The 15558-nt window shown below is 43.8% G+C and overlaps 1 protein-coding gene across 1 annotated transcript; it reads left to right on the top strand.

The window, feature by feature from the left end:
* The first annotated feature begins 7031 nt into the window (after positions 1-7031).
* On the top strand, positions 7032-13991 carry LOC105928073 (potassium voltage-gated channel subfamily A member 2). The gene is made up of 2 exons (XM_012865171.3): positions 7032-7863; positions 8657-13991. Exon 2 carries the CDS (start codon positions 8794-8796, stop codon positions 10288-10290), a length of 1497 nt encoding a protein of 498 aa, XP_012720625.1. The 5' UTR covers positions 7032-7863; positions 8657-8793; the 3' UTR covers positions 10291-13991.
* Positions 13992-15558: the final 1567 nt, after the last annotated feature.

The raw sequence follows: 15558 nt of genomic DNA on the forward strand, positions 1-15558 counted from the left end.
AGAGCTGCACGCCTGCTTGTGTTTTTAATAGGTGCCTGACTGTGACACACTGTGGCAACACATGCAGCTGTGTTACCGTGCTTTTGTGTGTGTCTGAGCGTGGCACAGCTGTAAGACAGTCACTTCTTCCTATGCCTCAGTGCACGCTGCCCTAGGTTCCTTTGAAACAGAGAGGAACGTATGAGGAAACATGCACACATAGGCTGAAGTGCATGGTGTCATCAGCAAAGAACAGCCACTGAGCTATATAATACACTGGAGTGCTGATTTTGCCGAAAAACTGAAGTCACTGGCCGCCATCTTGCTACTCCCTACTCTCACAGAATCCCATAGGATTTGGTTGCAACAACAAGCAGTTTTCTGGCTAAGTGAAAACGTTTCACAGGTAATTCTACAGTCAGTGGATGCACTAACACTATCAACTACTAGGAAATTAGGTGCTGAAATATTTTACATGTTATTCATATTAAATATATATATATGTATATATAAGTATGTGTATATGTATATATGTATATATATGGATACACATATGTAAATATATGTTTTTGTATATTGTTATTTATATATTTATAAATGTTAAACATATATATTTAAATGAATAAAATGCAAAATATTTCAGCACATGACTTTCTCAGTACTTGATATTTTTAGAACATAACATAAAACTATATGGCATTTGACATTTTAAAAGTTTTAAGCCCCCCCCTGAACATGAGAAAATCCTCGTTATTTGATGCTGTAGCGCACATATTCCCTAGTTACTGGGGGGAAATAGGGAGTACCAATATGGCGGCTGGTGGCTTCAAAGCGACTCGTTCAAACAGACGGTGATTAGCACTCCAGTGTATAATATAGCTCAGTGAGAACAGCACAATCAGCCTCTGCAGTTGGTTCTCTGTGACGCTGCTGCAGGCAGATGTGAGGATGAACATTCATGGTCCTGCTCAGTCTGGGTTCATAGGGGAGAAATTGTGAAGACCCCAGGCTTCTCCCCTCTTACCCCCCCCACCACCACCTCTCTCCTGGGTGCTGCTCTTCACGCTAACATTCGCCACATGAGAAGATGCATTCATCGAAGCAGAGTGTCGTCTGTCTCTAATGACACCAAAAAAGGCAGCATGGGGCGTGTCTGCCACGAGAGGTGCCTCCTGTCGTCGCTGAACTCGCTGAGCTTTACTGAGGCATGATCATAACAAATCGCCAAAGGGAAAACAAATGTCTGAGGCGGTGTCTGTTGCTGTTATTCACAGCACCGGACACTTTGTCTTCTTCTCGGATGATATTTCAAGCGGCACAGTATTTGCCCTAAAACTGTACGTCTAGATCGCCAAAAATAGAATGTATTGCCATTATTTCTCTGGGTGCCATACATCCATCTGCTCTTCGCAGAGCACGTAATGGCACTCTGGGGGGTGCTCCTAAGATTTACTCCTCTGCAACACGACTCTTCGTTGAGAGCTTTCAGTGAGACAAAGGAGAGACTGTCTCTGAGGAAGCAGGTCTAAGAATGCATACATTTCTCCTCTCCCTTATGGGTCAACCTAAAAATGGGTTGCGAACACCCAGCTGTGCTGTATACTTGCAAATGTGCATTAGGCGTGAAAATCCTAAACCATCTTCATGTAGTGCTGGTGACTGCATAGTAATGAAGAGTGCTTTGTCATAGTGGTGTGGCTTCACCTGAGATATCTCAGTGGCAACAGAAATGCAGCATGCAGTAGCCGTGATGTCACTGCCCAGCTGTCCCAAGCTGTTGTCTCCATTGCAACCGACTGAGCTTGAGCAACAGAGTTGCTAATTAAAGCAACAATGCTGACATGCTGGGACAGCGTAATTTGATGAGTTGGCCGTGTAAAACAATTTTCGCAGATCTGTCTGTCTTTGACGGGATTAGAAACAAAGAAGGGGAAAAAGTCGGACGGGTCTGAGGGTTTCAATTATCAGGCCGTGTGACACTGGAAAATATTCTGCCCTCGCTCTACCCCCAGGTGTCCCGTGAGTCAGGGCGGCTGCTGGGCCCAGAGCCTGCTGGACAGCAGACAGCTCCATGTGGCTGAGGCCCATCTTCTGTTTTTTTTTTTTTTTTTTTTTTTTTTTAGCACCTCACAAACAGAAATCAGAGGGTTGCTTTGTCACACAAAGTCACAGTCAATCCCAACAGTCAGATCATGTCCAATGCTCTTAGCTGTCACATTCAAATGCTTCAAATCCTTAAGCTCATGTAATATCTGACAAAGCTAACCGGAGTAAACACAAAAGGCTGTTTTCAAATGATGATTTCATTCCGCCAGCCAAAGGAATCGTCATTCCAAAACAGCTTTTCGTGTTCACTCATGCTAGCTTTATCTGATATTAAAGTTAATTGGATAATCTGAAACATTTATGCGTGACAAAAAAAGGAAAAATACTTTGTCATGGCACTTTACTTTTCAAATGAATCCATGGCATTTATGCAGCAATTCATTTACAGAAAGGGAGAAGTGCCTGGTTTGGTTACAGCATCCAAGGGTGGGGAGTGTAATTCACAAAGCATAAAGTCCTCTCATACAGAACCCTGCTCGGTTTCCAGAAAGATCAGAGTCACCGTTTGAGTCTTCCTCTCTCCCCATCGGACAAAGGTGTCTCATTTCTGCTCTGACCTTTGGTGTAATCTAACAGATAGTTTCTAAGACGGGCACTTGCCTTAACTTTCACTCGCTTATATGGATCCATGAGTGCAGCATACGAGTCTCCCTGGAACAATGACACTGACTCACAGACTGACTCACAGTCCTTCCCCTCAGCGTCAGCATAGATTACTGAACTGAACAGACACAGAATATATATTTCTGTATATGTCTTGATGGAATAACTTGTCCAACGAAGGACGAAGCATCTACAGGTAGTCTAGAGGAGGAACTCAGAGCAGCGGTGGGTTTTTATGACTCCAGCTTAGGTGCATACTGCAGTGGGCCGCCGGTGTCCTTGTGTTGCTCCTGTCGTTTGGCTCGTATCCAGGATCCAACCTTGTCTGGATGGGCTTACATCTGATGAGCACAACTCAGTCCTTTCCCTCCTCCCTTTTTCTTTCTCCGTCTTCTCTCTCTGCATTATGCTCTCTGCTCTCCTCGTCTCATCGTCGTTACCTCCAGGGAAAATAGAGGACGAAATGAGTTGCAACGCTTCCCATCAACGCGCCTTTCGCAACTTACTTATTGGAACCGCTCTCCGGGTCTTTTTGTAACCTGCCGTTATTCGCAGGACCACTTCGGTTTCTGTCTCCAGAGCAGTGTTTCCGAAATGACTCATCTCCCAGAGGGATAAATATACGGAGTCTCAGTAGCTTTGGAAAGAAATGGAAAAGCATTAAGGTTGAAGGATTGGAAGATGGCCTAAGGACTAGAGAAAAAAAACAGCAGACAATAGAAATAAACAAATGTCATAGTGTGTAAGTTACCCTGATTTGTACATAGGATTCCTGGTTTAATGTGATAATAATCCTTTATTATACATTTACATACAAAAGCTAGTCCTCAGGTAAAAAAGCCAAATACTATTTAGAAAGAAAATATATATTTTGTGCAGATGAACATGACACGCTGACGTTATATATGTCATCATAAGGATTTATGCATGCAATGGTGTGTGTGTGTGTGTGTGTGTGTGTGTGTGTGTGTGTAATGTTGAAAACCTGTAGCTGCTGCAATGCAGTATCTAGAAGAAGGGAGACTCGGAAGCCACAAAATGACAACCGCATTCGAGGGACTGCATGACCAAGAAAAAAAAAGAAAAAGAAATTGTAACCTTTTCATAAAGGTACACATAGCATCCAGGAGTTATAGGTACAGCTTATTTTTCAAAAAAAAAAAAAACACTGTGGATTTAATAAACAGTACTTTGCAGCCATATTCACACCTCTTTAGGTGTTTCAAACTTTGTCATTTACAATCACAAACTGCAATGCATTTTTGTTGAGATTTACTGTGGGCACATAGTTGTTTGTTCACCATTTCACAGCTGAGATGTGTGGTGTGCATAGAAACTGCATGTCCCTTGCCCACAGGGAAGGAGCATTGTTCTTTGCAGAATAACTAAAACTAAGTAAGATTGTTTTGAGAAAATCAGGTCTTGCCACACATTCTCAGTTGGATGTGAGTCTGGACTCTAACTACATTATTCTAAAACATGAATATCCTTTGATCTAAACATTCTCGTTCCATCTATGATTGCATCTCCAGGGTCATTGTCCTTCTGGAAAATGAATCTCTACCCCAGTCTCAAGTCTTAGCAGGTTTTTTTTTGCCCTGTATTAAGCTTCATCCATCTTTTTTTCTAACTCTGACCATCTTTTTTGTCACTGCTGGAGGAAGCCATTCCCAAAGCACGATGCTACCAACACCATCTGTCATCATAGGGTGTGTTCAGAGTGATGCGTAGCGTTAGTTTTCCTCCACACATTGCATTTTGCATGTAGGCCAAAATATTTCCGCTTTGGTCCCGTTTGAACAGAGCAACTCCTTTGACATGTTTGCTGTGTTCTCAACATGGCTTGTGGTAAACTGGTAACAGGGCTTATTTTGGCCTTCTTTCAACAATGGCTTTGGCTTGAAAATAGCCTAGGCTACAGGTGGATCCTGTACTCTTGAATTTTTAAGGTATGGAAGTGATGGATGTTTATCCATGGAAATGGAGAGCGGAGGACCAAGAAAGAGGCTTTTCGTGTTGGGAGAAGAGTAGACGGATTTGACCTTGGTTACTAAATATGCTTAGGTTACCGACAATTAAAATAATGTGCGCATAGGAACCTAAAACAGGCCTTACTCAATTAGTCGAACCCTATATTGTAGACAAATGTCTTGACTGCGGTCTTGAGTGGTGAATGCTGAATTCTGAATTATTTATGGTGGTTATTGATAAATATTTCCGCTGATGTTTGTCCCGCCCATTTTTTGGAACTGCTGTGCCCTTTGGGCCCACCAACAGAGGAGTTAATGGAAATTTGAACTGTTTTGTTATGATGCGCCTTTTGGCCACGTCCACAGGGGGACTGTTACGGATTATGAGATGACAGAGATAGGGGCTGCGAAAGAAAGTTACCAAGGAAATGAACCCAAGGATGTCTGGCATGCAAACACATGGACAGTTATCTTGCCTGAAGCCAAGCTCTCAGTCTAATGGTGATGTGGATCCCAGAAGACAACATGGGGTAATCGACCAATCCTCACATTGCTGTGTACGAGAGTCCAGTACTGAGGCTGTAAACATCCCTCAGTCTTTTAGATTAAATATGTTTAAATATAGTTTCAAGAGTCTTTATAATACTACAGAAGCCAACAATAGACACACCACATTATTCAGATAAAGAACCTGGGAGGACCACAACTGGATGCGGTCAATTCTTAACAATACCTTGTCATCCAAGTTTAACAACAGACTCAGTGTTTAAATCACATTGGAATTTTGCATCTAAGAATTTTAAGTGTCCACAGTCTGGACCTATTGATCGTGTATGACAGTTTTACCCTAAAATCTCCTTTGACTTTTGTAACATTAGGATTAGCTGTCATTGCACCATCTGACAAACACGGTGAAGGCACCACAAAGCTGCTGTTTTGGAACATCTCACAGCTGACATGACCAAATGCAAAGCGGACAGTGGGAAGAGGTGGTACTTAAATTAAGACTGCAGGACATCTGCTCATCCACAAAGACCTGCTGAATCCTGTCAGCGGAAAAGGTTTAATCGGAACAGTTAAATCTGCTCAGGCAGCGCCAAATAAGAAAATCAAGCTTCAATTAAAATGCAAGGTTACATCTTATTAAAGGTGAAAAAAAGTATCTGGTTTGAAAAAACTAATATCAATTAAGGTGTGGAAAGGGAAATAGTTCCTGCTTTATTTAAAAAAAAATAGTTAGTTCTTGTGTTAAAATATGTTTAAAAAGAAAGAAACAGACATTTGTAATCCAATGTATGTGATCTATGACTGATGTCTATGAAGAAGTTAAATGATGCATTAATGATTTTAATGCCAGAAATCCACCTAACGCAGAGCAAGCTGAGTTAGAGCTCATTGTAAGAGTTTCCCGGCCAATAAATAACGATTGTCCTGTCATCAAGAGCCAAGAAAAGCCATTGACAGATAGTAAAGAGTATCTGCTTCTGTGGAAGCAGAAGACCAGATGGACATCGTGGCAAGGCTGGCACCCAGGATGACATCAGGTCTGCCAAGTGTAACCTTGGAAAGGTTTCACACAAATCAACCTGCTGTCTCCCCCATCCCCCCATCGTTCCCCCCTTTCACCTTCCTCCCCAAGGAGCTGAGGGGATTCCCACTGTCTTCTTCGCTCCCTGGCGGTCCCAACTCGAGCATCAATCTTGAAGGAAGCAATTTCAGTTTATTAAGTTTATGTCTTCTCTTGGTATACAGCCAGACGCACTGATGGAGCATTTGCTCTATTTTTGTCCCCCCTCCCATTCATTATTCATGGAGTTTGTTGCCGGGAAAGATTACAACATCGACTGCCATGAACAAGCAGATGAAACGGAATTGGGAGTTTTTACCTGAGTACAAACTAGGACACCTGAGATAATTTTATTATGCCAGGTGTTATTTAAAGGAAGATTACTATTATTAAGTGTGCAAAAAAGTTTAAAATGTGCATTTAGGGTTATCTTTTCACTCTGATAATTGTGTTACTGCTCTTTGTTCATCAAAATTGTTTTTCAAATAGTGTTTTTTTTCTTTTTGTGGGCTTCAGTGACTATGTTTAGACACCATTTACCCGCAGCAGCAGAAAAGGTGGACGTGCTGCTGTAGTGCGCCTATTTTCTCCTTCCCTGCTCCATCGCCAGCATCTCTTTTTGGTATGCAGAGCAGTGCCCGACTGCAGGTTGGACGGAGCTTCGTACAGTGGCCAATAAATAACCCCACGCCAAAGCCTGGCAGCAGAGATATTTCCCCCCACACAACCGTTTCCACCACTTCATGGAAAGAAAGAAAAAAATCACCTCCCACCGCGCTGACATGTGCTTAAGCGTACGGGGGGTCGCTTCATGTATGCGTGTGCGCCCGTGCTCCCGAGTGCGCATGGGGCGCTGGCTTAGTGAAATTGCATAATCTTCAAACCCACTATGACTTTCACGCATGTCGTCTCAAGTCAGTGTCTGAAGACGCATTTCTGCCCACCATGTAGACAAAAAGGAGGCTCTCGGCGGCGTCTCCGTTGCACTGAGTGTCGGGGCTGCGGTTCAGCAACAGATCTGCGGGATTGTATGGAAATGCCGGTTTATGTGGCGCAAATCTGCCCGAAAAGGAAAAAGGAAAAAGAAAAACATGCATATTTGACTAGGTGACGTTATTGATCCCAACCAGCTGGCATTAATCGAGACGATCTCTCGTGTTTTGAGGACGTTCTCCTCTGGGTGTCTACCAGAGGCAGAGGCTACCTGCGCAGCCACCGGCGCGTCACACAGAGAGTCGCTCCGTTGCGGAGGAAAGCGGTGGAAGAAGATCATTGTGCTGATCCCAGCACCTTCGCTTAATAAGGAGAGCACCGACACCTCCTTGGACGTCTCCCTCCGCCCTTTTTCTTTTGCCAATCGCCACCCCACGGCACCCTGCCCGGAGGAGAGGAGCCGGGGAGGGGAAATCGAGGACACACCCGCGCAACACTGTACGCGGTGTACACGGCAAGGATGCTGCAGACAACATGAGGTGAATAGCATCGACTGTCCCGAATTGGAAATCCATTTCCACCCCCCCACCCCACCTGAGCTGGAGACGGGAGACCCGTTTGCCGCAGCTGGTCATAGCCGTCCACCCTCTCTGACACCAGCCGGAGCGTCCAGCCTCACCCGGGGAGGAAAAAAGATGTCTGTGGGTATGTATGCACTCCAGATAAAGCTGCTTTTATCCGTCTCTTTGATTTGGAGTATACATCTTAGCACGCCGTAGTTCAAGTAAGGATTTGCACCTCTCAAGGCATGATCACCACCACACCTGCAGATTTTGTTGCCTGACATTTTTTTTTTTTTTTTGCAAAACTGTGCTGTAGAGGTATAAGAATGCAGACCGAGATGCATTTTTTTTCTCTCTGAGAGCCAATTTCCTTCTTTGGGTAAATTATTTATAGGTGTTTTTGAATATTTCAGTAACAGGCACCATTTCAAGGCACAGATGCTCCACAAAACCCTAATACAAGCCAAACGGCACTAACTAGTTGTGTGTTTTGATTATTTTTAGATGGCACAAAGAATTTTAAGGCGTAAGCTATTTTTTTGTGTTTAGACTGAAGCCATCTGAAGCAGGCTGATGTCTGTATGGATTTAGTGTCTGCTGCATTGCCATTCTCACGTATGGCTATTCAGTTCAGCACATAGATGTTGCAGCAAAACAGTGTCCTGATTTGTGGAGCATCTGTAAGTTTTTTTTTTCTTCTTTCTTTGAGCTCATGAGTTTATCTGCATTGATGCTATTTATATGCAAAACAGAATGCGTGTTTGCATGTTAATTAGAGAGAGCCTCAAATTCTGTCCTGTTTTCTGTTGTTTGATCTTCAAGCTGAAAGAAAGTTTTTGACATCTCCGGGCTAAGCAGGCGATATATATCGAGCGCTGAATCATCTCTCAGGTTTCTCTGACCTTGCTCCTTTCCTCTGTTTGTTCTACCTGCAGTCAGATCCAAGGTGTCATCCTGTGGCCTGTAGGTCTTCACTCTGTTGAGCCCCCACCTTCTCCTGGCCCCCGCCTGCAGTTCTCCAGGCTGCAGGACCCAGACATCCTGAAAGGTGCAGGCCTCCCCGCCCTGCAGAATGACTGTTGCCACAGGCGACCCCTCTGACGAGGCAGCCGCACACCCAGGGCACCCCCTGGACTACGACCCGGAGGCCGACCATGAATGCTGCGAGAGGGTGGTCATCAACATCTCAGGGCTGCGCTTTGAGACACAACTCAAAACCCTCTCTCAGTTTCCAGAAACTCTGCTGGGGGACCCCAAAAAGAGGATGCGCTACTTTGACCCGCTGAGGAACGAGTACTTTTTCGACAGGAACAGACCAAGCTTCGATGCCATATTGTATTACTATCAGTCCGGAGGCCGGTTGAGGAGGCCGGTCAACGTCACCCTTGATATCTTTTCGGAGGAGATTCGCTTTTATGAGCTTGGTGAGGAGGCCATTGAGATGTTCAGAGAAGACGAAGGCTTCATCAAAGAAGAGGAACGGCCTCTTCCTGACAACGAGTTCCAGAGACAGGTGTGGCTCCTCTTCGAGTACCCAGAGAGCTCAGGTCCTGCTAGGATTATTGCCATAATTTCTGTCATGGTCATCCTGATATCTATTGTCAGCTTCTGCTTGGAGACTCTTCCCATATTCCGCAATGATGAGGATGATATGCACAAGTCCCACACTCATGTTTTTTCACCTGAGACCAACTCCACAATAACTACCTATACAAACGCCTACTTCACCGACCCCTTCTTTGTCCTAGAGACCCTCTGTATTATATGGTTCTCCTTTGAGTTTTTAGTGCGCTTCTTTGCCTGCCCAAGCAAAGCGGGCTTTTTCGGTAACATAATGAACATCATTGATATTGTTGCCATCATTCCTTACTTCATCACTCTTGGCACCGAGCTGGCAGACAGGGGAGAGGATGGTCAGCCAGGACAGCAAGCCATGTCTTTAGCCATTCTCAGGGTTATCCGCTTGGTGCGAGTCTTCAGAATCTTCAAGCTGTCCCGTCACTCCAAGGGACTTCAGATTTTGGGTCAGACCCTCAAAGCCAGTATGAGAGAGCTTGGCCTTCTCATATTCTTCCTCTTCATAGGGGTCATCCTGTTTTCCAGTGCGGTTTACTTTGCCGAAGCAGATGAGCCCGAGTCTCAGTTTGAGAGCATCCCAGACGCATTTTGGTGGGCCGTGGTGTCCATGACAACAGTCGGCTACGGTGACATGGTCCCGACTACGATTGGCGGCAAGATCGTGGGCTCCCTCTGTGCCATTGCAGGTGTGCTGACCATCGCCCTGCCAGTGCCTGTCATTGTGTCCAACTTCAACTACTTCTATCACCGTGAGACTGAAGGTGAAGAGCAGGCTCAGTATCTGCAGGTCAACGTGCCCAAAGCCGATTCGGCCGAGGAGCTAAAGAAGAGCCGCAGCGGCTCCACCATCAGTAAATCGGACTACATGGAAATCCAGGAGGCTGTGAACAACAGCAACGAGGACTTTCAGGAAGAGAACCTTAAGACGGCCAACTGCACTCTTGCTAACACGAACTATGTAAACATCACTAAGATGCTCACTGACGTGTAGGCTGAGTATTTTCCTGCCCGTCACAGTGGGAAATCTAAAACTGTACAGCCGGATGAGAGAGAACAATAACCTCCTACCACACGTGTGATGGAAAAATCAAGGCAATAGAATACAGAATGTCGATGATGAGTAAGAAATAATCCAAAAGCTACTTCTTCCCTTTGCACCAAGTTTTAAAATGCTTTCTTTAAAACTCCTAAAAAAAAAAATATTGAAGTTCTACGTTTTGAATTTCTGCATGGAGTTGTCTTTGTCTGGTTAGCTGCTACAAAAATTGACAATATCCTAAAGCGTCCTGCTCACCACTGTAGCCAGCAGTTGCACACACGCAAAAGACACTAAAGCGAACCCAAACTTCATGCTTTTGACCCTTGCCCCCTTTATCAGTCATTTCCCATGGCACGCAACTCTGACGTGCTTTCTGAAGAGCCTGCTGTGTACCACATATGCTGCTTCTTGACGCTAATGAAACAAAGTTGTCCTATGCTTCAACATTTAGAGATAAAAGGATGTGTGAGCACAAACCAAGCCCACGCCAAAGCTGATTGGGCCTCTGGGTGACTTGTGACGAGGCTCGTGGTTAAGTACACCATGTTATTAGAAGGATGAATGACAGCCATCGGCTCTAAGCCTAATGGTTTGACACCCTTTCCCCCTGAAGACATCAGTATCTGATGACTGACTGACAATGGCCTTGAATTTTCACTGCTATGGTCTTATATGTACTCTATGTATTGCAATGCAAGCTTCCCCACCTCCATTCACCCAAACAGGTCTTACTGCAAAGCTTTGAGACATCTTGAATGTTTCTTCTTGTTTAGTACTTCACTGTTTCACTGTTGCAGTGTTTATCCATATAGATAGGTAGCTTAACTGTGACTTAACTGATATCCGATAGGTAGGTAGGAAGAAAACATAGTCAGTAGATTACTGCATGACAATTTATCTCAATGAGAAGTTCCACTTGTTTCTCGACTGCCACTTGCTTCACCTGGCCACTGTATATCTGTCTGTACACTGCCTTCTGTGCAAATCCACACTTTTAAAGGATGCCTGCAGGTAGCTATTAACCTAAAACTGTACGTTTGAGAACTTTTTGACTGATAAATTAACAATAAGGTCATTTTCTACATGTAACAAGATGCGTATCAATATTTACATTCCAGAAGTCATTGCCGTTCAACTTATGCCAGGCCGCTGTAAACTGAGCTGTGATTGGGGACGTAAACTGATATTCTGCTGCTTTTGCATATAGAAATCTCAGCCTCGGTGATCAAAGTTTCGCAGCTGTGTCTGTTTCACGGGCTCGTCCAATTGCGTCCTTGTTATCAAAATAGCAACTGTTAAGAAGTTGTGCGTCAAAAAAAAAAGAAGCTATACCTGCCTTTCGTCTGGGTTTACGCCGTTCACATAGTGTTGCATGACCTTAAAGCATTCCTAGCATGCATGTAAGCTAAAAGAGGAAGCAAATAAGGCAATAAGATCAAAATAATTCAATAGATATATTTATTTCTTATATGTAAAACAATATATCTTTATAGACAGATCACATGTACGCCACACATATGCGTTCTTTGGAGATCCTAAAACCCAAAAGAGTAAGCATGAGCTTCCTACGGTGTGCGGCTCTTTGCAAGGCTATTTTTTAACAATATTGATAATTGTTCCGTTGAGAGTGCCAAAGTCACACTGTCACTCTGCATCTTAAGAGGTTACCTTTACCGATAGCTTTTAGAGAAATGGACACAAGCCCTGTAGCTTAACCGAAACATTTGTATGCTTCGTTTGTAAACTGCCCTCGGCAAATTAGCTGTTCACCACCAGGTTGATCTTTGCCCTAAGACTGACTTTCTTTTTCGTTTTTTTACCAAAAAGTTTTTACTAACATTGGATCGGTCACAATGTCAGTGAAGTCTAACTGCCCCCCTGAGACATCGCTGATGCCAGAAGATCAATATATCTTTCAAAGCTGGCCTTGGACATGATTAAGTTCTCGGATTGCATGCAGCTAATACTTTCCACAGTTCGCTCAACACTGCCAAGGTAACAGTCAAAGGCAGTCACATTAATATGGGAGGTGATAATTAGCAGCGGCGTGGCAGACATCGTCTGACTCGGATATGGACGGACTACGCCCCTGTGTCTCTTGCCTTTTCTGCTTTTTCTCATGTTCAATACAGTTACAGCTGGTTATTGCTTAGAAGAAGGCGTGTAGCACGAACTGTTGTTGACATCTGTAAACGCAGGATTCGCATCCTCGTCACTAGGGTTTTCCTTTTCACCGCTGCATTCTCGACCTGCAGAAGCAAAATGTTTCAATGCCATCGCTGCCAATATGTGCTCAGGATGCATCATCCAACTGCCTGACATGAGGCCTCTTAAGTCGTCTCTGTCCAACCTGGAGGTTTTTAGAGTTGTTGTTTTTTTTTATTTACAACTATGTCACGGGTGGTTTAAGGCAAATTAAGATTTTAAATTACTACTGACTCAAGGTAGAGTAACAATAAGTAGCTTTTTTTCTTTTTAGCAATAAGCCCATTCTACTTTGGTGGACCACACTATGCGATAATGTGCATAGTTCTTTAATGAAATGTTTATTCTAACAGACTTCTTCCATTCGGTTCAGATTTTTTCTCCCGGGTACCGATTTGGGTGAGCCAATGCCCAGCGAGCAGTAATGTCCATGTGCGACAGGGAGGAAGAAGAACCTCTGAATGTCAGTGTCATTGTCTGATTCTACAACTGCATTTATGCAACCGCCATCTGTATGTGTGTGGGGGGGGGGGGTAAAAACTCACAGTCTGACCAAAAATAGTTGTCTATGCATGCAAATGCACCATATATTTATGTCTTCATTCATCTTCTGTTTGACAGTTATGAAAAATGCTAGCACCTCGACATTTATCCGTAACGCAATAGGTGTGTGAACGGGTTTCAGCCTGACTCACTGTAGCAACTCATGCACTGGAGATCACAACTCGGCTGTTGAACGTCCACAACTGTTTCTGTTTAAAGCACAAAAAGACAAGAGTTGACTTTAAGAATATCATTTCCTCACCCACTGAGGGACCCACCAGCATATTCCACGCCATGAGCAGGGTGAGCTGCAGCGAATACGCTGAAGTTGATTAGAAGCTGGTAGTGTTTTTGGGGAAAATGGAAGGTTTGAGTACAGATTTGATTTAATGTTTTATCTGTAATCAGTTCCTTGCTGGTTCAAAGAGCTGACAGAGCTTTTGAACAGGAACCACAAGGCTAAGCTAAAGCTTTTTAGCTGAAGGGGAAATATTAACTGTGTATTTGAACTGCCTTGTCAGCTCTTTGCAGAGAGACCCCCCGCCCTCCCCCTCCCCGATATAACTCAACCATACAAGAAGGAAGATAATCAATATGCAAACCGTGTGTAAAAGGCTGTGTTTGAATATCAGTGTCCTTTCTTTTTCCTTTGGACCCAAAGTGTGGCATCCACTAAAGACAACATGTATAGCTGTTCATCTCACCTCTGCTCTCCTGTATCATAGAGGCCAACAATGCTGATACAGTGGATACGATTTTTCTTTCTGTGAAATGAAATGTAGAACAATATTGTAAATAATCATGAAAGGATAATGGAGAAAGAACACATGTACTACATATTGTATGTAATGTTTGGATTCAAAAGTAGTATTATCAGCACTTTACAATAAAAAGGACAATCTACAGACGAGAAAACATGTTTAAAAAAAAAAAAGAAATATGTATACTTCCAAATGATCATAACCATGAAAAAGTAACATCAATAATGAAGCCAATAATTATTCAACTGAACATGTGTTTGGTGTGTTCATTGTGTTGCTTTTTGCAGCTTGTACTGACGGAAGTGGTGTTTTTTTTTTTTTTTAAATGTTTAACCAGCCTTTTTTTCCCGTTCCCATGTCTGTGAGGTATTTGGTCTGCAAATGATTTGACGATCTAATTTTAGCCCAAGAGCATCTGCGCTGATACAAAATGCCACGAATCTATCAAAGCCCCGTTTGTTGTTATTTTTAGGGTAGCCGGTGTCTTTGTAGCCGGGGGCATTGTGAAGGACATTTTCAAACGCCTCCTGGTATCTTCAGCTTCTTCCTCCCTTTAAGTGCACGCTAAATGCTCCCTGCAGTTTAAAAGAAAGAGCAGGGTGTTCTATTAAAAGCAGTTTTTTCTTTATTGGAGAATAAGCTGGGAGGAGGAGATTTCTGGGCAGAGGAGAAGACAAAAAGGAAGACGGAGCTAACGGTTGTTGAAGATTTCTTAAAGTGAACCTTCTGCCGTTTTGTATCAAGTTTATTAGATTTATTTATTTTTGCTAAGAATGCCTTTATTCATTAAAAACACATTTAAGATGAGTGAATGTAACGTTTGATAATTAAGCCATGTGTAACCCGCTGGGCTTTTATTGTGCGTGTGGGCTGTCGTTAGCGTGAGAGCATCCCTCCTATCTGCTCCACGCCATCTGTAGCCAACTTGTGCTAAACTTCAGCTCTGCGTTGTGAGCAGAAACACTTTGGGCCTCGGTGCCGTGTGGCTCCAGCTCTCCGCTGTGGTCATTAGTCTCGCTTTGATCTAGCGGTACTGAGCAGCACTCTGCAGCTCCACTTTGCAGGAACCAGGACAATCACGGCGAGACAGATGGGATCGAGCCGCCCAAGCAAGAATGCGACTCCGGGTGCAGGTGGCCACCACTATGTACAGTACAGTTGTTGTTATTGTTAGAGAGCAGCGAGGAGGAGTGAGCGCCTATGTGTTGTTTATCAGTAGCATGCCCACAGGACCGCGGCTGAGGAGTCCTACAGGCTTGCACTGTACTTACCGGCTTGTAATTAGCAGAAGAGCGTCGTGGGACCTGGAGCTTATCCAAGAGGGCTGCCCTGGCATCAAAGAACACCCCACCGTTGGAAGATGCACGTTTAATTCCTGCCCTGGTTTCAGTGGGGGAAAGTGTAAAACTTCTATAGGAAGGTGGGCTTGATAGCTTAAACACAGTGCCTCAACTGCTTTGTTTCAGGGCGTGACTCAAAGTCAAAAATGTAAAACAAATGATCATTGTATAGGTGTACCTAAATGCTAAGGGACAAAGGTGAGAAAGGGAGAAGAAATGCTGCCCTCTAGAGGTGTTGTGGCTGAAATAGTTGCTTTGACATCAGCCAGTGAGTGAGCAAGCTCATAATCTGACATTTTAAAGTCCAAGAGTCAGAGCTATTACTTTGCCAGACACATGGTGGTATAGTAAACATATGATATGGAGTGTTT

This window comes from Fundulus heteroclitus, chromosome 20 (assembly GCF_011125445.2).
Source record: "Fundulus heteroclitus isolate FHET01 chromosome 20, MU-UCD_Fhet_4.1, whole genome shotgun sequence".
NCBI lineage: Eukaryota > Metazoa > Chordata > Actinopteri > Cyprinodontiformes > Fundulidae > Fundulus > Fundulus heteroclitus.